The sequence below is a fragment of the Eptatretus burgeri genome, chromosome 9, assembly GCF_056783735.1.
Source record: "Eptatretus burgeri isolate ZD-2024b chromosome 9, Ebu_testis_v1, whole genome shotgun sequence".
In the NCBI taxonomy this organism is placed as follows: domain Eukaryota; kingdom Metazoa; phylum Chordata; class Myxini; order Myxiniformes; family Myxinidae; genus Eptatretus; species Eptatretus burgeri.
This window is the reverse complement of record NC_140969.1, coordinates 34,833,832-34,859,713: the sequence shown is the minus strand read 5'-3', so window position 1 is coordinate 34,859,713 and position 25,882 is coordinate 34,833,832. Positions and strand designations below refer to the sequence as shown.

The 25,882-nt window shown below is 46.0% G+C and overlaps 2 protein-coding genes across 6 annotated transcripts in view; one reads left to right on the top strand and one right to left on the bottom strand.

Annotated features, from left to right (window-relative positions):
- LOC147019882 (protein DENND6A-like) overlaps window positions 1–18,164 on the bottom strand; it is a 45,268-nt gene extending 27,104 nt beyond the window's left edge. The window contains exons 1-4 of one of the 2 annotated variants that reach the window (XM_085894691.1): window positions 18,030–18,164; window positions 2,344–2,382; window positions 2,218–2,260; window positions 1,965–2,068 (exon numbers count right to left, since the gene is read on the bottom strand). In XM_085894691.1, coding sequence (XP_085750817.1) covers window positions 1,965–2,068; window positions 2,218–2,260; window positions 2,344–2,382; window positions 18,030–18,077 — 234 coding nt within the window. In that variant the 5' untranslated portion in view covers window positions 18,078–18,164. Of the gene's footprint in view, window positions 1–1,964; window positions 2,069–2,217; window positions 2,261–2,343; window positions 2,383–5,667; window positions 7,018–18,029 lie in introns of those variants that run through there. The other variant, XM_085894689.1, reaches the window with a different exon arrangement.
- A 128-nt stretch (window positions 18,165–18,292) lies between these two features.
- The window catches only part of LOC147019880 (sarcolemmal membrane-associated protein-like), a 204,523-nt gene continuing 196,933 nt past the window's right edge, over window positions 18,293–25,882 (top strand). For all 4 annotated transcript variants that reach the window (XR_015061559.1, XM_085894680.1, XM_085894682.1 and 1 more), the window contains exon 1: window positions 18,293–18,576. Coding sequence is in view for 3 of the 4 variants with exons in the window: in XM_085894680.1 (XP_085750806.1) it covers window positions 18,382–18,576 (195 nt within the window). In the remaining variant the exon portion in view is untranslated. The remainder of the gene's footprint in view (window positions 18,577–25,882) is intronic.

Below are 25,882 nucleotides of genomic sequence, written 5' to 3'. Positions count from 1 at the left end.
GGTCGCTGATGACTTCGCGTGATTCGAAGGTTGTAATCACATTAATAATAATCGTTGGGCAATTATTTTCTTACATTTGAAACTCAAAATATGCTAAAATTAACTTTTAAGTCAAAACTTTTGTCAGTGATCGAAAAACAGACGGGAATTTACCGAAGATGCTATGACGTCACGTTCTCCGAAAACTTTGTGAACATTTGAAAACAGCGTGTGAACGAACAATGGCGAGATGCGCATCAGAGAGTGATTTCAGCGGCGATGAAATTGAGTGTTTTCATTCCGATATTGCCGAGGACGAGTCGGAGGATGATGGGAATTTATACCATGGAGTTTCTGCCCCTGAGCCATATAAATTTGAGCCACTTGCAAGTGCCAGAAAACGGCCGATTTCATGTACAAGTGGTAGGACTGACTGCCCGGCAGTTCACACTAACAGACTCCACCAGACAGATTGGTTTGTAGATTTTCAATTTCTTGTCCGATGCATAAAATAATGTAAAGTTTGAGTCGTCTGTGACTTGATATAATGATTTTTAACCCTCTAGTCACTCAAGAGTCGGAAATAGAATGAATCAATAATGGACCCAAATATATTACACACCGTAGCCTTGGCGTTGAAGTCTTTCTGACAGCTGAGCTTGACCCCAGCGAGAGTGAACAGTTAGAACAAACCCCAACTTTCAAGAGACTGTTGTGGCATATAAATACCAAAACATGTTTAGCTTCATGGGGAAATATTCTACCAAATTTAGAAAAAAAAAGTGGAAAATTGATCAATTTTTAAAATTGAAATGAAATAGCCCAATTTGCTGATGCTGTTAAAAAAGTAATTCAATCAACAATAAGTTGATTTGTTGAGATTTTTTCATGCTTGTGTTTTTCAGAAAGTTTATTTAAGTGTTTTTCCACGTACTCTTTAAGAATACATTTCAAGGTTTTTATCACTTAAACTCAACAAATGATTCTGTGACAGAGCAGTATCTCAAGAACTTGTCAACCAACAACTAATATTCACAGAGTGGTGATCAGATGTGTTTACGCCTTCGTAATCCTTGGCTGTGAAATGGTCACCACTAATGACAAGTCCATCCAAAGGGTCCTCTTTACCCGTTTTCTTTGGGGGGAAATTCGCTCTTTTGTTTGTACAAATCTTATCCACTGCCGGCAAATGTTTGATTCCTTCGGGAATCGGTGGTAGCGATTACCCGTTTTCCAGCCATTTTCGCATAACATGACGACACACGTACGAGGCATGATGTACAAATATCCAAATAACTTTGTTCTACAATAATTCAAAATAAAAAAGGATAATATAGACAGTTGCAAGCTCAAAAAAAGCGAAAGAACGGCCCGCTCAACTGGACACTTCTTCAATGAGCGAGTAGTCCGCTTTGTTTTGGAAAACGTGACGTCACCATCCATATATGGGCACGCAGCTGTCTTTTTCAACATCCTCGAGAAATAACAACTTCGGAGTTAGATTTCATTAATTTTCCCAATAGTTAGGCAACCACAATAGTTTGCATCGAACTATTTAATGCACATATAATCATATTGATAAATTTTCAGAACATGTTTGGTGACCCGCAACCTGCTCTTTATGTCACATCGTTTCTTGGGCATGCGTTATGACGTCATACATTTAATTCTTCACTCGCTCTCAGTGGCGCAGGTAATAAACATTCCTTGCAGCAGCACAGTACTATATATCCTAATCATATTCCAGGATTACCCCGGCCTTAGATTTTGTGGATAAAAAAAATAAAATAAATGGTGTTGAGGAAACTACAGTGATGGATACCAGAAGTAAGGGTTGTCTGATTTGGGACGTCCCGTTTTTCAAGTGACGTGCAGAGATCTCCAAATGAAATATCCAGTCTCGAACAGAAGCGAAAGACAAGATGATTTGACCAATCGTGCTCACAAATGCATTTCCATTGTCTCACAAGACAATGCTTACGCACCTGCAGCAGTACGGGCATGTCCACGTCGTGAATAACATCGGGAATCGCTCTTCTGCTCGGAGACTGCCTAAAGCGGAATGTGAACTGTGTGTCACCATGGCAACCTGCAACGTATGTACATGTGTTGAGGGTTATCAACAACGGCAAATGACTGGAATAAGTTACCCATTTTTCCCGAAGGATCTGATTACATCTCAAATCATGGAAATGTAAAACGTGCACAATGGTTGTGTTGCGATTACAGTGACCGTACCTGAATTAGAGTCTGGGAAAGCCAAGTAGCAGGTGCTGGTTTTCTGTGAGGCAGGACAGCCGACATTGAGAGTGGAGTTTTATCAATATTTGACAAAGTGTAACGAGGATGCAAGTTTATCCTTACCTCTTTCTCTGTAAGTTTTACGTGGGGTGGGTAGATAGCCTGTGGATAGAAACAGATGCGAACAAGTTAATGCAAGACCACCAGGACGATTAAGCCCGGTGGTGACGGCACACGTTGATTATAATTCAACTCCAGGGAACACAGAACAATTTTCAATTGCAGCGTCAACATTTGCATCGATTTTAGAAGCTATAAGCTTGAGGGTATCGCGTTACATGTTATTGCCATGCTGTCTAGTACTGTCTTTTAAAAACATCATGGGGATTTGTTGAAGTCACATGTTTCTTCTTTGATGGCCACAATTATTCCGAGGTTCTTGTCGGGTTGGTCTTTGATGAACTGGCTGGCTTTGCCTGACATGACATTTGACTTGTTAGGGCAGAAATTTGTTATTCATTTGTTCAGGGTGTCGGTGATAGCTCGCTGACTCTTCGTGAAAAACATCGTAGGGTGTTTCATGTTTAACAACTAATACCCTTAATGGTTAGGGTGGTGGGCTTGGGATCCTTTGATCCTGAGTTCAAATCCCACTCGGATGTTCAATGAATATCAGGTGGGGTTGACGCTGCCCGTCATCCTTCCGAGGTTGGCAAAATTAGTGCCGGCTTGCTGGTATACTGCGTCGGAGTGGCGACCCGTCCAGGATTGTGCCCGAGAGCCAAGGAGATTGCTAAGGCAGCACCAACGCCCTGCAAAGAGCATGATCCCAATGGTTGGAACTAATGCCGGCAGACGGGACGTCCAGCTTAACGTCCATCTGAGGGACGTCACACACATTGATGAATCACCCTGCCTGTGAAACACTGGGACGACCGTTTATAGCTGGGTCGGGATTCGAACCCAGGCTAGACAGATTCGAGGAGAGTTCAAGTCATATAAAAACAAGAAATAATTCTGAATTTTGTTTTAGTTTGTGGATTCACAACTGATGTCACAAATGCTTTTCAACCAATCATGGACAAGACCATGGCTCCCTCAAATGATCCCTGTGACATTCACCGAGTTTCATCCGAGATGCTTGCTCTTGCATTTCACACCATAAGGATGGAAAAATGAACAATTATAATCAGGAAGTTTCTGGACTTCCTGTGTCGGGATGACCCGGACACTCCATCGGTTGAACACAACACAAATCCTCAAACAAATCAACGAAGATACAAACTTTTTAAACCTTGAAAATAGCGACCAGTCGTCTGTGGAGGGAGATCCATGAAGAGTCAACATTTTTCATAACTTCAAAGGATTCCAAGAAAAGTAAGTTGTTGTTGTTGTTTCCTATGCAGCGTGTGAATGCTGGTTGCATCATTTTCTCGAAGCACCGCTGTGCCGCTAATGCAGTGCCCCCCGTTACCAGTAAGCCAGCTGCTACTCATTTTGCCGACCTCGGAAGAATGATCGGCTGAATCCACCCACCTGGTGTTATTTCAACGGTTCTTCAGCAGCTCAAACTCAAGACCCGAAGATGGAAGGGAAAGGAGACTGGGCGGGACCACGCCCACCAATCAATAGTGGGGGCGGGGCCTCGGCGGCATGTGCCAATCACACCTGAATGGGTGTGGTTAATGGCGTCATAATACGTACACTCAAAAAGTCTAATAACCTTTGTATCAATTAGTTCTTGCAATTTATCAAGTGTTCTCATAAAGCAAGAGCCACCATGGAGTGAGCCCGTTTGCGAGCTGCTGGCGCAACCATTATTCAGAGAAAGATGAATGGTTGGTTACACATGACACTCGCCGGTGACCATCACGACTTTGTTTACATTCGTTTCGGCAAATCATCCCTCTTATCATTTTACATTTTGAAAAAAAAAAAACCTTTTTAAAATTTGTTGTATAAATGATCAGACGAGGTGAGTTTCAGGGGGAGGGTATTTATTTAAAATATTCGTTCGCTTTAAGAGTAATCAATTAGTTTGTGAGGCAGAAGTGTTTACAGCTGTGTTGGTGCCGTGAATGAATTTAGGAATGAATTAAAGAATGAATGAATTTAGGAATGAATTAAAGAATGAATGAATTTAGGAATGAATTAAAGAATGAATGAATTTAGGAATGAATTAAAGAATGAATGAATTTAGGAATGAATTAAAGAATGAATGAATTTAGGAATGAATTAAAGAATGAATGAATTTAGGAATGAATTAAAGAATGAATGAATTTAGGAATGAATTAAAGAATGAATGAATTTAGGAATGAATTAAAGAATGAATGAATTTAGGAATGAATTAAAGAATGAATGAATTTAGGAATGAATTAAAGAATGAATGAATTTAGGAATGAATTAAAGAATGAATGAATTTAGGAATGAATTAAAGAATGAATGAATTTAGGAATGAATTAAAGAATGAATGAATTTAGGAATGAATTAAAGAATGAATGAATTTAGGAATGAATTAAAGAATGAATGAATTTAGGAATGAATTAAAGAATGAATGAATTTAGGAATGAATTAAAGAATGAATGAATTTAGGAATGAATTAAAGAATGAATGAATTTAGGAATGAATTAAAGAATGAATGAATTTAGGAATGAATGAATTAAAGAATGAATGAATTTAGGAATGAATGAATGAATTTAGGAATGAATTAAAGAATGAATGAATTTAGGAATGAATGAATGAATTTAGGAATGAATGAATGAATTTAGGAATGAATGAATTTAGGAATGAATGAATGAATTTAGGAATGAATGAATTAAAGAATGAATGAATTTAGGAATGAATGAATGAATTTAGGAATGAATTAAAGAATGAATGAATTTAGGAATGAATGAATGAATTTAGGAATGAATGAATGAATTTAGGAATGAATGAATGAATTTAGGAATGAATTAAAGAATGAATGAATTTAGGAATGAATTAAAGAATGAATGAATTTAGGAATGAATTAAAGAATGAATGAATTTAGGAATGAATTTCAGAATGAATGAATTTAGGAATGAATTAAAGAATGAATGAATTTAGGAATGAATTTCAGAATGAATTAAAGAATGAATGAATTAAAGAATGAATGAATTTAGGAATGAATTAAAGAATGAATGAATTTAGGAATGAATTAAAGAATGAATGTGCGAAGGAATGAATTTAGGAATGAATTAAGAATGAATGAGCGAAGGAATGAGTGAGCGAATGAATTAAGGAATGAATGAGGGAATGAATTAAGGAACGAATGAGAGAAAGGCAGGATATTGGGATCGGAATCGGAAATTTTTATTTTGCGTCTCGATGAGAAACATTTATGAAACGTGACGCACGGCGACAAAACGACGCGGACATGTCCGTGAAAAGAGACAGACATATCCCGACCGATTGGCAGACAGTCCTGACCTCGATGGCCTGACCCAATTCGAGGTCAAACGTGACGATACACACGCAGTGCAACCAGTGAGAGAATCGCTCCCAATCGGCGGCCATTCCGGCCTTGGCGTCCGGCTCCATCAATGGAGAGTGGGGAGTACGAGCGGGCCCGAGCTCGGCTCATAACGACGAGCGACGAAGAGCCGCCTCCCGCAGCTTGGCCGGATCGTCAGGACGGTGGTGGCTCGGAATCCGGATGTCGAGATCTCTCTTTCCTCTTCACTTTCAGTTCCGTGTTCTCAGCATGAGACGCAACGGCTTCCAGACGCCACCTGCTGCTGAGCGACGAGTTTGCTCAAGGATTCTGCGAGTTGTCCCCGTTATCCGAATCCCCTTGATGGGGACACACCCAGAGCCACAGCCAGTTGTGAACCCCCCCGGTATATCCATGGTGGACAATGTAATGTTTCTCACTCCCTCACAGGGTGAGGCCGAAACGCACCCTCCCACCAGGGCACCAATTTGCGAGTGCAGCGGAACACAATGACCACCTCTTTTTGAAGTTCAGTGGAATCTTTGACGTGCGTCCACAATGGATCGTTGGCATACAGGACAGCCAGCTTAATGTCTTTCCGGAGCACGGTGTACTCGTTGATGCAGCGCACCCTGCTTGTCAAGCATCAGGTGATAGTTTATAGTCAAGTCGGGAATCGAACCGTGATACTTCTGATTGAGACACTTGAAATGCCCAGATACGAGATTACCAATCCCACCACCCAGAGCAGGAGATGTGCATGGAATGAGCATAGATCACCAGTTCACCACCCAGAGTTGGAGATGTGCACGCCATGAGCATAGATCACCAGTTCACCACCCAGAGCAGATGTGCATGGAATGAGAATAGATCACCAGTTCACCACCCAGAGCAGGAGATGTGCACGCAATGAGCATAGATCACCAGTTCACCACCCAGAGCAGATGTGCATGGAATGAGCATGGATCACCAGTTCACCACCCAGAGTTGGAGATGTGCACGCCATGAGCGTAGATCACCAGTTTATCACCCAGAGCAGATGTGCATGGAATGAGCATAGACCACCAGTTCACCACCCAGAGCAGGAGATGTGCATGGAATGAGCATAGACCACCAGTTCACCACCCAGAGCAGGAGATGTGCACGCAATGAGCATAGATCACCAGTTCACCACCCAGAGCAGATGTGCATGGAATGAGCATGGATCACCAGTTCACCACCCAGAGTTGGAGATGTGCACGCCATGAGCATAGATCACCAGTTTACCACCCAGAGCAGATGTGCATGGAATGAGCATAGACCACCAGTTCACCACCCAGAGCAGGAGATGTGCATGGAATGAGCATAGACCACCAGTTCACCACCCAGAGCAGGAGATGTGCATGGAATGAGCATGGACCACCAGTTCACCACCCAGAGCAGGAGATGTGCATGGAATGAGCATAGACCACCAGTTCACCACCCAGAGCAGGAGATGTGTATGGAATGAGCATAGATCACCAGTTCACCACCCAGAGCAGGAGATGTGCATGGAATGAGCATAGACCACCAGTTCACCACCCAGAGCAGGAGATGTGCATGGAATGAGCATAGACCACCAGTTCACCACCCAGAGCAGGAGATGTGCATGGAATGAGCATAGACCACCAGTTCACCACCCAGAGCAGGAGATGTGCATGGAATGAGCATAGACCACAAGTTCACCACCCAGAGCAGGAGATGTGCACGCCATGATCATAGATCACCAGTTCACCACCCAGAGCAGGAGATGTGCATGGAATGAGCATAGACCACCAGTTCACCACCCAGAGCAGGAGATGTGCATGGAATGAGCATAGACCACCAGTTCACCACCCAGAGCAGGAGATGTGCATGGAATGAGCATAGACCACAAGTTCACCACCCAGAGCAGGAGATGTGCACGCTATGAGCATAGATCACCAGTTCACCACCCAGAGCAGGAGATGTGCATTGGTTGCATGGATTTGACAAGTTTATTGTGTTTTCATGTTGCATTGTGATGTCGTGTGAAACTAACATTATTTCCTGGACAGAGATGTTTCTGTTTTACTTACTTTATCAGCACAGTGACGATGGTTTGCAAGAAATTTGTGAACAGGACTCATGAATTGAGATGTATCGGTGGTTTTTGATAATGCACATGCATACATGGGTGTGCCGGGGCATTGTTAAGAGAGGCACGTGACCCACCCATGTCCCGATGTTGTACTGTGCTGTGCTGTGTTGTTCCTGTGTCCGAATAAAACCTGTTGTTCCCACTTCAGAGCCTTCACCCCGATCTATCGAGTGCATTACATTAATTCAGTAAATGAGGTTTCAGCAGTGAAATGCTGAGTGAGCAAAGATTCAGTAATAAAATTAGTGATTGATGATTCAGGAGATAAATTACTACTTTATATGGGTTCAGTTAGTAGGTGATGAAAAAATGAGGATTCAGTAAGTAAATAAATAAGTAAGTAAATAAAGAAAGAAAGTAAGTGTGTTCAATCTGGAATTCATTAATGAATGAGGGTTCAACAGATATATTATTAATGAATGAAAGGGTTCAGTGAAGAATATTTTTAATGAATAAGGATTCTGTTATGAAATGATTAATGAATGAATTTTCAGTGGTGAAAGTATTAATGTTTGAGGGTTTAGTTGATAAATTATTAATGAATGAGGGTTCAGTCTGTATTGTATTATAGAATGAGAATTTTGTTATGACATGATTAATGAATGAGGGTTCAGTCTGTATTATATTATAGAATGAGAATTTTGTCATGACATGATTAATGAATGAGAATTCAGCAGATTATAATGTATGAATGAATGAGGGTTTGGTCTAGAATTTATTTATGAAACGATTATTTAATTAATTTTTAGTGGTGAAATGATCATGAATGAGCAGAGAATCTATAAATGAATGAGGCTTCAGTCTATAATTTATTAATGAAATGATTAATGAATGAGGGTTTGGTTGAGAATTTATTCATGAAATGATTAATGAATGAGGGTACAGCAGAGAATCGATTATGAAGGAGGGTTCAGTCTAGAATTTATTTATGAAATGATTAATAAAATGATTAATGAAATGATTAATTAATAATGGTTCAGCAGAGAATATTAATGATTGAGGGTTCGATCGAGAATTGATTCATGAAATGATTAATGAATGAGCAGAGAATCTCTTTATGAATGAGGGTGAGAATATTATTTTATGCTTTTTAATAAAATAATATTGTTTTATGCTTTTTCATAGAATAATATAATATGCTTTTGAAGAATATTAATAGATTGTTCTATGCTTTTTGGAAACATTATTGATTATATTCAGCCACAACCTTTCCACATTGCTCGCGCGAGTTGGCAATACTTGAAGGCTTGGTCATCATCATCATCCTAAAATGTGCAACTTGGTGTCTGCCTTTGGTCGATAGCTATCCAATCTCAACCAAACTTGCCAGGGGGACGACTAAGGATTCAGGTCAGGTCAGGAATGGGAGCATGTGCCAGAACAGCGCGTCGCTGCGTCCACTTTCCGCCGGTACTCCAGGGGCCTCCGTCTGGCCATCCCCCAGGCAGTTGCCAGACCCATCCCCATCTCCTTGAGATGATGGTCAACCTGCTGCAACCATGAGGCACGTGGTCGGCCCACTGGCCTCCTCCACTCATGAGACTCCCTCGCTGAGAGAATCTGGTGAGCAGGATCAGCGTCAGGAAAAAGAGCCACATGTCCATACAGCCGCAGCTGACGCTCACGGACTATGCAGGTAACAAATCTCATCCGAGTCTCTCTCAGCAACCGCTCGTTGGAAACAAAATCCGACCAGCGATAGCCGAGGATTCTCCGAAGAGACCTGGTACCAAAGGAATTAAGTCTCCGTCTCAGATCCTTGGTCAAAGTCCAAGTCTCGCACCCATAGAGCAAGACTGGAAGTACCAAGGACCTGAAGACTCGGACTTTCGTCCTCCCGCACAGGTACCGGCAGCGCCACACCCCATGAACCAGTGAATCCATGACTCCCCAGGCCCGACCCAGACGTCTATTGACCTCCGGCTCGCAACCTGCGGAGACATGAATATCACTGCCAAGGTAAGTGAATCTATCCACGACCTCAACATCCTCACCACAAACAGACACAGACAGGACAGCAGCATCCAAGATGTCACCGAAAGCCTGGATCTTAGTTTTGACCCAAGAAACCCGTAATCCCAACGGCTCCGACTCCTCATTCAGCACCTCGAGGGCCCCCAAGAGGATGTCTAAAGTCTCCGCAAAGATGACTGCATCATCTGCAAAATCAAGGTCCGAGATCTTGACATTGCCAAACGATGCAGCGCAACTTGATCTCTCCGACATCCTCCCAAAAATCCAGTCCATACAAGTGCTGAAAAGTGTGGGGGCAAGTACACATCCTTGACGAACTCCAGTAACAACTGGAAATAAGTCAGAGATGGTACCACCACACTTCACAGCACTCTCAGTACCAGAGTAGAGTTCAGACATCATATCGATCAGTTTTGGTGGCACCCCACGAAGACCAAGAATCCTCCAGAGGACATCCCGATTCACTGAATCGAACGCTTTACAGAGATCAACATAGGCTGCAAGCAGCCCCTGCCGAAACTCTCGTCTGCGTTCGGTGAGGACACGAAGTGCAAGGATACGGTCAATCGTTGACCTCTTTGGTGTAAAGCCTGACTGCTCTGGACGCTGGTGCTCAAGCAGATGGTGGCGAACCCTATCAAGAATTATCCGAGCAAAGACCTTGCCCGGCACTGAGAGCAGCGTCACCCCTCGGTAGTTGTTGCAGTCTTGGCGATCACCCTTCCCTTTCCAGAGAGGGACAACAAGGCCCCTCTTCCAGTCAGTTGGGATGATGCCTGTGTTCCAGGCAGAACACAAAACTGCATGCAACGACACGAGTGCAGCATTTCCACCAGCCTTGAGAAGTTCAGCATGGATGCCACAAATCCCTGGAGCTTTGCCCCGTTTCAACTGGTTCACCGCAGCCCGTGTTTCCACAAGCGATGGTGGACCACAGTTGATTCGAGGGTCAGCAACAGGGATTGTAACACCCTTGACGTCCAACTCGACAGCTGGGGGATCAGCCTGGTACAACCGCTCAAAGTAACCGGCCCAGCGGGCCTTCACTTCAGACTCCTCTGTCAAGAGCCTACCACTCTCTGCTCGAACTGCAGTGCTCCGAGGGATGGGCTTGGATGAACGTAATGCGCGAATTCCCCTGTAAGCGGGACGAGAATCACCTGTCCACAGGTGATGCTCTACCCCTCACAGATTCCTCGCACATAGGCCTCCTTGTCCACCCTCAGTGCACGTACAGTTTTACGCCTCAGCTCCCTGAACAGCTCAGCTCTGCCATTCAGCCTGACCCTGCGACTCTGGTCAATGGTATCCAGTGTCCCTTGAGAGACAAAATTCTTCTTTGCCCTGCGGTGAACTCCAAGGCATCCACCGGCAACATCAAGGACGGTGGTCTTGAAGGTGCTCCACAACTCTTCAGGACCCCCAAAGCACCCAGACCCCCCAAGTGTCCACTCAGCCTGTTCGCAAACTCCTCAGCTACTCTCTCATCCCTGAGCTTGGCAACATCCAGCCTAGGCTGGGATGGTACCATTCTCCAGGATTTAAGGTGCAGCTTTAGAGTTGCTACAACAAGCCTGTGGTCAGTATTGAGGAACTGAGCACTCCGGTAGACCCTGCAGTTCTGGATCATCCTCCAACGACCGTCAATGAGGACATGGTCAATCTCCTTTGCCACACCGCCAGCGTTGGAATACCAAGTCCAGCGATGAGCTTGCGGGCGCTGAAACCATGAACCAGCCACCCTAAGTCCATGACTTCTTGCAAAGTCAAGGAACTTAGTGCTATTCTGGTTCATAGTTCCAGACCCATGGGGACCAACACACACCTCATAACCATCCCTATCAGTTCCAGTCGATGCATTGAAATCCCCCAAGACTAGAAGTGTATCTCGTCTGGGGCACTGATCAACCACAGACTCGAGTGTGGCGTAGAATGTGTCCTTCACGGTGAGATCACTCGCCTCAGTCGGAGCATAAATAGAGACCAGGGAAATGACACCTAAGGAGTGGCGAATCCTTAATCTCATAATACGCTCGTTGACCGGTGTTACCTCAATTATCATTGGGGTCAGCTTATTGGACACAGCTACAGCAACTCCTTGGGTATGGTAACCATCAGAGCGACCAGACCAATAGTAGGTGTAACCACCCACCATTATCTCGCCGCAATCCGGTCTCTGAACCTCAGAGAGAGCTGCAATCCCGATGTCCAAACGCTTGAGCTCAGATGATAACAGAGACAGGTGATCATCCTCTCTTAGGGATAGGACATTCCAGGCACCCACCCGAAGGGACCGCCTCAGGTTAACCCAAGGAGACCGCCGTCTGGTGGACGACACCTCAGCACCACTCCGACACACTCTCCCGCAATCTGATCCAGGGATGTTACCCCGTGGTTTCCCTCCTATCAAAGATTGGGGGTCCCGAAGGCTTTGCCCCAATCCCGTCATCCGGTGAGCTGCCCTGCGAAGAGAAGCTGCACAGGAGGTACTCCCACGGAGTGGGTTTTCAGATTTTTTTGCGTTTTTGCGTTTTGCGGAATGAAGCGTTTTACGGTGGCCGGAGTGCAAATCCTGCCACCAACCTCCTAATAAGAAGTGACCCAACTGCAGGAGGACGTCCGCAGACACAGTTGGGCACTAGATATGGATGGCCGTTGGCTCACCAGGAGCTCCTCCGCCCTTTGACAGGTTTTGTTTTTAATCCTGCTGGGTGTCCATATCCAAACACCCTCCTCACCAGAAAACCTGGTGGGGGAGACGGTTTAGTCGCCGACAACCCGACCATGGAACAGGTTAGTACAGGTTTACATGGTACCTGTAGCAGGTCACAGATCGAACCTGACCTGACACAGGTCAGGTCATGACTCGTCATGATTCGTCCATATCCATAAGGATTCGTCATGACTCATAAGACAAAGGATGTCGCTATTTGGCTTGCCCCCTCCCTGGGAATTCCGAAGTGTGTGTGTGTGTGTGTGTGTGTGTGTGTGTGTGTGTGTGTGTGTGTGTGTGTGTGTGTGTGTGTGTGTGTGTGTGTGTGTGTGTGTGTGTGTGTGTGTGTGTGTGTGTGTGTGTGTGTGTGTGTGTGTGTGTGTGTGTGTGTGGTCGTAGTGGTGGCGATGCAAATTCTCGTGTAAATGTGTACTGTATTGCGCCACTCCCGGTGGTATGACAATAGGCCTTCTATCTTGATCGTTTTTGCCTTAGTTTTGCATTTTCAGACATTATCTTCAGACTATTATATTGCTTAGACATAATAGACTGAAGATAATATCTGAAGATCTGAATTCCGATGTTTTATTTACTTTTTCCATTTTGGAAAAACGTCAGCAGCTGGAGTGTCGTTTGCGATGTACAGCTGCTGTTCTCACCACTTGCTCACTTAATTGGATTTTTAGGTCATTGTTCCTGTTCTGTTGTTGCTATTATATTCTTGTCCACTTCAATTTTTAGATTTCGTAAGTATATTGATGACTTCCGTTTCTGTTTGTTTGTAGGCACAATAACTCGAGAACGGAAGAAGCTACCAATGTCAAATTACACCACGTGATTCAGGAGGGTGATGGCAAGTGCTTATTAGATTTTGGTCAAAATCGGTCAAAGGTCAAGGTCACAGTGATGTCAAATATTCGATTTTTGATGGTTTGGTACAGATAACTCGAGAACGGAAGAAGCTACCAATGTCAGATTACACCACGTGATTCAGGAGGGTCATGGCTAGTGCTGATTTGATTTTGGTCAAAATCGGTCAAAGGTCAAGGTCACAGTGAGGTCAAACATCCAAAACATTCGATTTTTGATGGTTTGGTACAGAATCATCGTAGAAACTTCTGGTTTGCGTCGCTACCTTCTCGAGAGAGAGCTTTTATTAGACAAGGTCAGAGGTCAAGTTGACAATTTCGAAAGTACCAGTCTATGACTGCTTGTTTTTTTGTTGCTCTTCCTATTCTTTTTTCGACTGTATGGTACACAAAACAAAGTTGACCTCCCCTCCCTCCACCAATCCCACGAAAATAATTTTCCCAGAAAAGGTATCAGAATACGAGTGCTCAGAATACGACGGCGACCCGATGATGTTCCAACCCTGGCATTGTTCTTTCTAGACTGTGGTCGACCAGGCTTAGAACCCCGTTTCCAATCCCGAGGACTCCTAGCAAGAAGCTTGGAAAGAGCTTGAACAAAGGTTTGGGAATATGACAAGGATTATCACTCAAGTAATTGAGAAACTCATGAGTTTCCCAAAGTTCAAGGCGAATGAAAACTGCTGGCTTCTGGAACTTGCAGATTTGTGTACAGACACCATTGCACAAATGGATGATTTACCTGGCCTCAGCATCCTCAACCACTTGCACATTCTACACCTGATTTTAAAAAAAGCTACCTCCTAATATCCACAATAATTGGAGAAAGCCATCTCAAAATAGAAGATGACAAATGGCAGCTACCCACCATTAACCATACTCACCAAAATCTTGAGAGAAAAGGTCATAATGCATAATGATCCCGAGTTCAACCTATCCAGCCAACAGAATTCTCAGATGACAGTAAAGTGGAGAACATGCAGAAGTCTCAATTCCACCCTTTGTGTCTTGTTGACGTCTATCCTTGGGAATTTGGAACCGAGACCAGTAGTCACAAGAAATTGTTGATATCACGACAAGCTGGGTAATCCTCTGTCTGAGTGCACCCCAATCAGTCAGAATCCCATCCAAGAGAGAAGGACTTCCTCAAAACCAAAAGTCTTTTCTCCAAGTGTGGTGACAACCACAGATTTAAGGACTGTAACACTGAAGTACAGTGCACGACATGCAAAAGCAAAGAGCATGCATCCTTCATGTGTGAAATTCCAAGACGAGATGGTGGGAAGACCAAGAATGAGAAACATGAGGAAAACTCCAAAACCACGGAGGCGAACACAAAATTCACCATGCACTTGACATGTCCTTCAACATGATCTTGTTCCAAGATTGTGCTCTGCAAGATCAATTACCAAGATCACCCCTCGAACTCCATCTACGAGTACACGATACTTGACGACCAGTTTAATGCTTGTCTGACAGATCCAGAGCTACTTGATTCACGAAATCCTCCTGGGCCGGCATTGCTCGATCGATGAGCTCTTCACCTGCAGCAGACATTGAGTCATAGTAGAAGGAAGACGTGTGCAAATGGCCTGATAGTGGAGGCCCAAGATTTGAAAACGGTAACGACTGTCGACGATCAACGAGAATCGCCACATCCCCAGTAATAGGAGCGAGATCCCATCTACGGACCTGTGTTTGCAGTTTCCCCACCTCAGACCATTGGCGGTCAAAGTTCCAGAGCCAAGGGAGGATGTCAACATCATCATCATCATCATCCTCATCGGGAGAAACTGTCTGGAACCTCTCAAAGTCCGAGAATCGCCAAAAGGGCTGAGAGGAACACCATGGGCCCAACACACGGACCTTGGTTGGACCATCTCTGGCCAGGTGTGCATGAGAAGTGCAGAAGGTAAAGCTCACTCCTCGGTTAATCGCATCATCCTTCGAGCACACCCCGACACACCCCTGACAGAAATATGTGGAAATCACATCTATGTGAAAAAAGATTCTCTTGACACCTCGCCAGAACAATGCGACCATAATTGGCATCTCCAGAGAAACACACAACACAGAAACACACGGAAACACAGAAACACGACAGGATTACTTTGAGGCCATATCTGTCGACGACTGACACTTCATCTACATCATGACACGAGGGGTCCAGACCAACTCAGAAGGGAACCTCAAGTTCCTCTTACCGTTCAAGAAAGGGTGGATTAGTTTGCCGAACAACTACTCTCAGGTCCAAGGTAGACCCAACAGCATTCTAAAAACCCTGCGCCAAAAACCGAAAATTATGTCAGGACCACATCGCATTGTTGGAGAAGATATTCGCCAGAGGCCCTGCCAGCCCGGTACCAGAGGCCCTGCCAGCCCGGTACCAGAGGCCATGCCAGCTCGGTACCAGAGGCCATGCCAGCCCAATACCAGAGGCCATGCCAGCCTGGTACCAGAAGCCATGCCAGCCCGGTACCAGAGGCCATGCCAGCCCGGTACCAGAAGCCATGCCAGCCCGGTACCAGAGGCCATGCCAGCCCGGTACCAGAAGCCATGCCAGCCCGGTACTAGAGGCCATGCCAGCCCGGTACCAGAGGCCATGCCAGCCCGGTACCAGAAGCCATGCCAGCCCGGTACTAGAGGCCATGCCAGCCTGGTACCAGAAGCCATGCCAGCCCGGTACCAGAGGCCATGCCAGCCCGGTACCAGAAGCCATGCCAGCCCGGTACTAGAGGCCATGCCAGCCCGGTACCAGAGGCCATGCCAGCCCGGTACCAGAGGTCATGCCAGCCCGGTACCAGAGGTCATGCCAGCCCGGTACCAGAGGTCATGCCAGCCTGGTACCAGAAGACCAGCTGATTGTCCCACCGGGAATGGTGTGGTAATTTTGGCATTTTACCATTCAACATCCCAAGAAACCTGACATCCCAGTCATTTTTATGCCAGTGCGGAGTTCCATGGGACTTCTTCAAACAAGTCACTTATTCAACGACTCAACCAGATGAATAACTTACTGGGGATTCTCCTCAGGTTCAATCTGGGTGAGGTAACCGTAATGGGAGATGTGGAACAGATGTGTAAATCGAATTTGAATGAGTAAAACTTCAGTGTTTTTATGAATGAGTTCAGGAGCGATTGAATGAATGAAACTTCAGTCGTGAAATGAATGAGTCGAATTTGAATGAGTGCAGGTTCAGGAACGAATATGAATGAGTAAAAGTTTAGTGGTTAAAATAATGAGTGTGCCATCTGTTGTAAGTGAGTGAGTGAAAGAAGTGAGGTGAGTGGTTAAGTAAATGAATGCAGGTTCAGGAGTGAGTATGTATGAGTAAAAGTTTCGTGGTTAAATTAATGAGTGTGCTTTCAGTTGTGAGAAAATAATGAGTGAGTAAGTGAGTGAGCGAGTGAGTGAGAAAGTGAGTAAGTGAGTGAGTGAGTGCAGGTTCAGGAACGAATATGAATGAGTAAAAGTTTAGTGGTTGAAATAATGAGTGTGCCATCAGTTGTGAGTGAGTAAGTGAGTGAGTGAATGAAGTGAGGTGAGTGGTTAAGTAAATGAGTACAGGTTCAGGAGTGAGTATGTATGAGTAAAAGTTTTGTGGTTAAATTAACGAGAGTGCTTTCAGTTGTGAGAAAATAATGAGTGAGTAAGTGAGTGAGCGAGTGAGTAAGTAAATGAGTTAGTCAGTAAGTGAGTTAGTGAGTGAGTGAGTGAGAGTGAGTATGTGAGAGAGTGAATAAGTGAGTGAGTGAGCAAGTAATTGAGTAAGTGAGTGAATAATCGAGTGAGTGAGTGAGTAAGTGGGTAAGTGAGTGAGTAAATTAGTGAGTAAGTGTGTTAGTGAGTGAGTGAATAAGTGAGTGAGTTAGTGAGTAATTGATTGAGTGAGTGAGTAAGTGAGTAATTGAGTAAGTGAGTGAGTAATTGAGTGAGTTAGTGAGTGAGTGAGTAATTGAGTAAGTAAGTGAGTTTGTGAGTGAGTGAGTTAGTGAGTGAGTAAGTGAGTGAGTGAGTGAGTTAGTGAATGAGTGAATGAGTGAGTAAGTGAGTGAGTGAGTGAGTTAGTGAGTAAGTGAGTTTGTGAGTGAGTAATTGAATAAGTGAGTGAGTGTGAGTAATTGAGTGAGTTAGTGAATGAGTAAGTGAGTGAGTGAGTGAGTTAGTGAGTAAGTGAGTTTGTGAGTGAGTAATTGAGTAAGTAAGTGAGTTTGTGAGTGAGTGAGTTAGTTAGTGAGTAAGTGAGTTTGTGAGTGAGTAAGTGAGTGAGTGAGTGAGTTAGTGAATGAGTGAATGAGTGAGTAAGTGAGTGAGTGAGTGAGTTAGTGAGTAAGTGAGTTTGTGAGTGAGTAATTGAGTAAGTGAGTGAGTGTGAGTAATTGAGTGAGTTAGTGAATGAGTAAGTGAGTGAGTGAGTGAGTTAGTGAGTAAGTGAGTTTGTGAGTGAGTAATTGAGTAAGTAAGTGAGTTTGTGAGTGAGTGAGTTAGTTAGTGAGTAAGTGAGTTTGTGAGTGAGTAAGTGAGTGAGTGAGTGAGTTAGTGAATGAGTGAATGAGTGAGTAAGTGAGTGAGTGAGTGAGTTAGTGAGTAAGTGAGTTTGTGAGTGAGTAATTGAGTAAGTAAGTGAGTGAGTGAGTGAGTGATGTTTTGCCGGTAAAACGTGCCATCAGAGAGAATTCCGTGGTGGAGCGAGGAGATCTTGTTGTTTCCATCGCACGGTGCCTGCGCGCTCCGTGCCGCGGATAAAAATAACCGTGCTGCTGTTGCTGCTGCTGGTGCTGCTGCGACTGCCATGCTGCTTGTTACTCTGGGCGGTACCGACCAGGAGCATCCCGGGAAAGGCGCGGTCGTGGCGTTCCGAGACCGGGACGGCGCGCCGGCCGAGCCGCACCGACAGTGCGAGGATTCTTCGTCCGTCCGTCAGGTCGCGGTGTTTACCGGGTTCTAGACATCGATCGGTCCGTTTAAGGACCCGAATAGTTCGAACGTGCTCGGTGATCGCGCTTGTCCCAGGCCATGCCGCAGACCGAGGCCGTGCTGTCCTGCAGTCCCGCTTCGCAGCCGTTTGAGGAGCGGGTTCTGGTGTTGGGAGTCGAGGGAGTCTCCGTGGGACGAGCCGCGGGCAAGAGCAGACCCGGTCCCGATAACGGAACGTTCGATTGTAAGGTTCTGTCACGATATCACTCCCGGATATGGCACCGAGGCGAAAAGGTGGGTACTGTGGTGGTACAGGTGAAAGGGAGCCGGGGGTGTGGTGGTGGTACAGGTGAAAGGGAGCTTGGGGGTGTGGTGGTGGTACAGGTGAAAGGGAGCTTGGGGTGCGGTGGTGGTACAGGTGAAAGGGAGCCGGGGGTGCGGTGGTGGTACAGGTGAAAGGGAGCTTGGGAGTGCGGTGGTGGTACAGGTGAAAGGGAGCCGGGGGTGCGGTGGTGGTACAGGTGAAAGGGAGCCGGGGGTGCGGTGGTGGTACAGGTGAAAGGGAGCCGGGGGTGTGGTGGTGGTACAGGTGAAAGGGAGCTTGGGGGTGCGGTGGTGGTACAGGTGAAAGGGAGCCGGGGGTGCGGTGGTGGTACAGGTGAAAGGGAGCCGGGGGTGCGGTGGTGGTACAGGTGAAAGGGAGCCGGGGGTGCGGTGATGGTACAGGTCAAGGGAGCCGGGGGTGCGGTGGTGGTACAGGTGAACGGGAGCTTGGGGGTGCGGTGGTGGTACAGGTGAATGGAAGCTTGGGTGTGCGGTGGTGGTACAGGTGAAAGGGAGCCTGGGGGTGCGGTGGTGGTACAGGTGAAAGGGAGCCGGGGTGCGGTGGTGGTACAGGTGAAAGGGAGCCGGGGTGTGGTGGAGGTACAGGTGAAAGGGAGCTTGGGGGTGCGGTGGTGGTACAGGTGAAAGGGAGCCGGGGGTGCGGTGGTGGTACAGGTGAAAGGGAGCCGGGGGTGTGGTGGTGGTACAGGTGAAAGGGAGCCGGGGGTGTGGTGGTGGTACAGGTGAAAGGGAGCCGGGGGTGTGGTGGTGGTACAGGTGAAAGGGAGCCGGGGTGTGGTGGTGGTACAGGTGAAAGGGAGCCGGGGGTGCGGTGGTGGTACAGGTGAAAGGGAGCCGGGGGTGTGGTGGTGGTACAGGTGAAAGGGAGCCGGGGGTGTGGTGGTGGTACAGGTGAAAGGGAGCCGGGGTGTGGTGGTGGTACAGGTGAAAGGGAGTCGGGGATGCCGTGGTGGTACAGGTGAACGGGAGCTTTGGGGTGCGGTGGTGGTACAGGTGAAAGGGAGCTTGGGGTGCGGTGGTGGTACAGGTGAAAGGGAGCTTGGGAGTGCGGTGGTGGTACAGGTGAAAGGGAGCCGGGGGTGCGGTGGTGGTACAGGTGAAAGGGAGCCGGGGGGTGCGGTGGTGGTACAGGTGAAAGGGAGCCGGGGGGTGCGGTGGTGGTACAGGTGAAAGGGAGCCGGGGGTGCGGTGGTGGTACAGGTGAAAGGGAGCCTGGGGGTGCGGTGGTGGTACAGGTGAAAGGGAGCCGGGGGTGCGGTGGTGGTACAGGTGAAAGGGAGCCGGGGGTGTGGTGGTGGTACAGGTGAAAGGGAGCTTGGGGTGCGGTGGTGGTACAGGTGAAAGGGAGCCGGGGGTGCGGTGGTGGTACAGGTGAAAGGGAGCCGGGGGTGTGGTGGTGGTACAGGTGAAAGGGAGCCGGGGGTGTGGTGGTGGTACAGGTGAAAGGGAGCCGGGGGTGTGGTGGTGGTACAGGTGAAAGGGAGCCGGGGGTGTGGTGGTGGTACAGGTGAAAGGGAGCCGGGGTGTGGTGGTGGTACAGGTGAAAGGGAGTCGGGGATGCAGTGGTGGTACAGGTGAACGGGAGCTTTGGGGTGCGGTGGTGGTACAGGTGAAAGGGAGCTTGGGGTGCGGTGGTGGTACAGGTGAAAGGGAGCTTGGGAGTGCGGTGGTGGTACAGGTGAAAGGGAGCCGGGGGTGGGGTGGTGTTACAGGTGAAAGGGAGCCGGGGGGTGCGGTGGTGGTACAGGTGAAAGGGAGCCGGGGGTGCGGTGGTGGGACAGGTGAAAGTGAGCCGGGGTGCGGTGGTGGTACAGGTGAAAGGGAGCCGGGGGGAGCGGTGGTGGTACAGGTGAAAGGGAGCCTGGGGGTGCGGTGGTGGTACAGGTGAAAGGGAGCCGGGGGTGCGGTGGTGGTACAGGTGAAAGGGAGCTTGGGGTGCGGTGGTGGTACAGGTGAAAGGGAGCTTGGGAGTGCGGTGGTGATACAGGTGAAAGGGAGCCGGGGGTGGGGTGGTGTTACAGGTGAAAGGGAACCGGGGGGTGCGGTGGTACAGGTGAAAGGGAGCCGGGGGGTGCGGTGGTGGTACAGGTGAAAGGGAGCCGGGGGTGCGGTGGTGGTACAGGTGAAAGGGAGCCAGGGGGTGCGGTGGTGGTACAGGTGAAAGGGAGCCTGGGGGTGCGGTGGTGGTACAGGTGAAAGGGAGCCGGGGGTGCGGTGGTGGTACAGCTGGAAGGGAGCCGGGGGTGCGGTGATGGTACAGGTCAAGGGAGCCGGGGGTGCGGTGGTGGTACAGGTGAACGGGAGCTTGGGGGTGCGGTGGTGGTACAGGTGAATGGACGCTTGGGTGTGCGGTGGTGGTACAGGTGAAAGGGAGCTTGGGGGTGCGGTGGTGGTACAGATCAGGGTTTCGGGGAGGGCGGAGATGTATAGATATAAGGGAACGTTCACAAGGGTGGGGACGTGGGGTCCAAGTAAAATGGGTGGTGGGGTTGGGGGGACTCAAGTAAAATAGGGGGGTGATTAAAATGGGGGTGGTTGCACAAGTAAAAGGGACGAGGGGTTGCAAGTAACAGGGACCATGGTGGAGGGGAGAGGGGGAGGGGTCTTGGCTGCAAGTAACATGGATTGAGAGTGAGTTGTGGGTGTGTGTAAAATGCATCAGGAGACTGGGGGAGGATTGAGGTGGGTGCAAATAAAAAGGACCGGTGGGTGGGGGGTTGATGGAGGAGTGGTGGTGTGGTGTGGGGTGGGTGGGGGAGGTTTGAGGGGTGTGAGCATGTAACAGCAACAGATTGATGTTATTCCTGAACTTCAATTTTTAAGGATGAATGTTTCCATTTTACGAGATTCCCTGGGATTATTTTTTGATTCTTTCTCTAATTTTGCTCATGATTCTCAAACGATGTGTAAAGGTGGTAAAGATGCAGAAGTGGACAGGACAGCCAGCTTGTAATCTAAAGGTTATCATGGTTTGTGTTGTACGCAGTCCAGGTATGTACAGAGCGTACATACCATGGGTGCTGACGACAATTGTACCATATCATCCTGCAGCAAAGAGGTACCGCCATGGTGGCACTTCAGCTTCCATTCGGGTCATTAAACATGTCACCGAAGTGTGGTGACCTCCTGAGTGAACCAGCCAGCCTGGAATGGTTTCTTTTCGTCAGCACCATAGTGAGGCCATCTATGAACGACAACTAAAAGCGATTTCGCATTTCCTGAGGTGGGGTTGTGATGCCATCCTGCGGGAGGAAAAGTTCCTTTGTGGAGGTGTTTGTAGAACGTACGAATAGATGGATGATGAAATAGTGGAAGAGAGTGCACCTGGCGATGGAGAAAGGGACATGGGACAATCATTTTTAAATACTCTTATTTTGTGTGGAATCTGTGACTTTCACACAATCTCTTTTGGGATTTGTGGTGGGAGGTGTTGAGGGAGAACTGGTGGTAATGTGGTTGTGGTTGTAAGGCAAAGCCATCATGCCAACACCTGGTATTGATAACTCGCTTTATTAATTATTCACCAAAGAAGTTTTAATTCACATTTGTCCTCATTTGATGAGCTTTTGCATCAGGAACAATTCAATTTCCTATTGTTGAGTCATGGTTATCTGATGAATGCTCCGTTTGACTTGTTGTTGTACAAGCTCTGACTCACAATTTTACTGCAGCTTTCACTCTTTGCAGACACTTCGTATAGTGGGACCTCTTGTGGAATTTCCTCGCACTGCAAAACCAAACTACCATCTTTCAGGAAACTTAAACGGTCGTTCAACCTACGAATCGTGTCACGAGAGTGGTTGCCATGCTCTGTTCTGCCACCCTCTACACACCATAGGTCATCCTAACAGCTAACCCCTGGCAGGATATTGTCCATGGTTCCAGCACACATTGACCTTTTGTTTTTCAAGATACCACAGGGCCATGTCCGCAGCCAGGAGACCTGGCTTTACGCATCCACATCTGAAGGACCGCTTGATGTGAGATGCAGCGCAACTTTCTGGTGTCCACTGCGAAGTCTGCCAATGTCATTGTATTGCACAAACATGGTGCAAGACGGATATTCTTAGTTACAAGCCCATTATTTGACTTCCAATGACATGCAAAGTCATGGAATCCATCATTGTGACCTACAAATCCTCATTTTTCTTCAACGGCTTGATATCAGATCATCAGTTGGGTTCCATTCTAGTCGCTCCACCCTGGACATGCTGTTTCTACTCTCCCAACAATGGATGGTGGCCCTCAATCTCTTGATATATCTCAAGCATTTGACATAGTCTGACACCCCCACTTTTCTTTCCAAACTCTCATCCCATGGCATCTAAAACCAGCTCTTGTCATGGCTTGCTGAATTCCTCCACTGTCGTAGACAGTATGTGTTTCTTCATGCGATCCTCTCATTTCCTCTTCCTTTCGAGGCTAAAGTCCTGCAAAGGAGTCTCAGGTACAGTCATGTTCCTTATCTTCATCAACATTTTTTCTTGATTTTTTTTTTTTTTCTGGGAAAACCATCCTTTAATTTTTGCTGATGACTTCATCCTTCAGATAGGCAAGTAACAGCCTCTTCCCCTGCTGCAGCCCCTGGTAGAATGAGGAGCTGGTCCAGTACTTCGAAAATATCTCAAATCTGGCAAATATCACTCACTTTGATTTTTCGAAAGGACCGTATGGCGAACCTTCCCATCCTATCCTACCCTACTATAATTAAATACCACCACTTCGTGTGGAAGGAATTTAGAGTTTAGAAAAATACAGCCTGGTACTATGTATAATTCCAATTAATTAATTACATATAATTTAGCAGACTTGCAATATACATTCTAATCAAAATAAAGACCAATGACTGCACCGTTGTCCCAAAAAGGAAGCCAGACATACACACACACACACACACACACACACACACACACACACACACACACACACACACACACACACACACACACACACACACCACCGCCCCCATGCCAAATAAATAAATGTGACATTGCCAGGGTGCCTCCGCCGATGCCGTGCCGTCGTGCAGCGTATGGAGACGGAATTTGGAGGGAGCGGTGTACAATAATTGATTGATTAATTGCACATAAATAATAATTGTTAATTAATTAATTTCTTTATCAATTGGCTAAGAGCACACCAAAACCCCCACTGTTTCATCCGAATCTGTAACTTTTTGAAAATTAAGTCCTGGAATTCATCGAAAAATGAATAATTAACTGATTAATCCATAAATATATATATATATATATATATATATATATATATATATATATATATATATATATATATATATATATATATATATATATATATATATATATAGACCGTTTTTTTACAGCCATTTTTCCCTGCTGTGCAGGGGTTTGGCTTTTTCTTGAGGCAATGTTTTATGGCCGGATGCCCTTCCTGATGCCAACCCTGGTCGCCTCTTACGACACACAGGGATATGGTACACCTATTCTAACCGGGGCATACACCGGGACTAGTACACTGGCACTCATTTCGCCGACCTCGGAAGGATGACAGGCTGAGTCAACCTCCTGGTGTTAATTCAGGAGCCAACGGGACTTGAACTCAGGACCCTGGGATCCCAAGCCGCCACCCTAACCACTAAGTCAACACCAGGCTATATATATATATATATATATATATATATATATATATATATATATATATATATATATATATATATATATATATATATATATATATATATATATATCCAAATCACTTGGTAACTGCGGTGTCCAAATATCAGCTACCGAGCTCAAAAGGTTCCTGAGATATTGTCCAGATGAGAAATAAAATAAATAAGGAATGAATAAATCGATAATTAAATAATTAATTAATCACTTCATTGATCAAAAAAATACTGATTTTGTATTTATTTGTTTGTTAATTTTTTTGTAAAAAAAAAAAAAAAAAAAAAAGATATTCCTTTGCAGGTGCAGGGATTTATTTTAGGCCTCTACATAAAATAGACCGGGCAACGCCGGGTAGGTTCTCCTGCCAGTATTAAATAAAAAGCAGTCACTACTAATATGATACCATCAGGCAAGACTACACAATAATGACTTTTGCAGTGCCTCTAGAGTCTAGACTCGAGATAGACAACATTTCGAGTCTGGTTGTTGGGTGCTATAATTACGAGCTTGGTGATATCGATATGAAGATGATTTGTAATACTGTACTGCCCACCACCGGGTGGTGCTATATGATGCATGTTTACAAATAACAGAATTGGGGGCTCCCCCCCCCTCACTCTAAACACCCTACCTTTTATGTTTGAAAAATGTTTTCTTGAATCTCCATTTGCCAAGAGGGTTCCAATGGTATGCAACATGATCTGGTTACTTCCGGTGGAGCCGATTCTATTGATAGATAGATGGATAGACAGACAATACAAATATATTAGCAGGGCACCCGTGCGAATCCTATGGGCATCGACGTGTATGAAGTTTGGACATCTTGAGTTGGATGCTGCACGTAGAATTTTCCAAAATAGGTACTGACAATTCATCAGAACCAGAAATGATGTGATGTCCACAATTTATTTACTTCACATAGTGTGTGTGAATACATGTCCACGCACATGTGAAACAGTTTGTTTATAAATCCCACATATCTGAAATGGCTGTGTTTGGAGAAAAGAAAAGTCCTTGGGGAAAAATTGTTGTGAGCAGTGAAAACTGGCATTACACCGTTCTGTCCTGTGAAAACCGAAATTGCTCTATTCGTTCATGTACAGCATACAAAAGGACATTTTATTCATTTATTATCTTGCCAAAACAAAGTTTTTGCAAGATATGTTTGTCAGCTTGTATGTTTTTTTTTATTTTTTTATTTTTATTTTTTTGTTTGTTTGTCTGTAATCACATATAAAAAAATTCTGCAGAGCACAGTTATCATTGGAAATTTTTGTAACTTCGCATATCAGAGGCCTATAGAGGTCCCTTTCAGTGCACAACATTTTGAAGGTCAAGGTCAAAGGTCAAGGTCACTTTGTCGCAAATCAGGGGAGTCGACGAAACCCTTATTTTTTGAGTAATTTTGATCGGATCGTCTTCAAACTTCATGGGAATATAGTTCATGGTCGGGCACTCAGCTGATTAATTTTTGGTGGCGATTGGCCTTGACCTTCATGGTTAGCGCCTCAGGTCAAACATATTTGACCCCAAGGTCAAATTTTCAAGTTTTAGGAACCATATCGTGTAGTACCTCAAATTGAACACCTCGATGAGTGCTTTCTAGA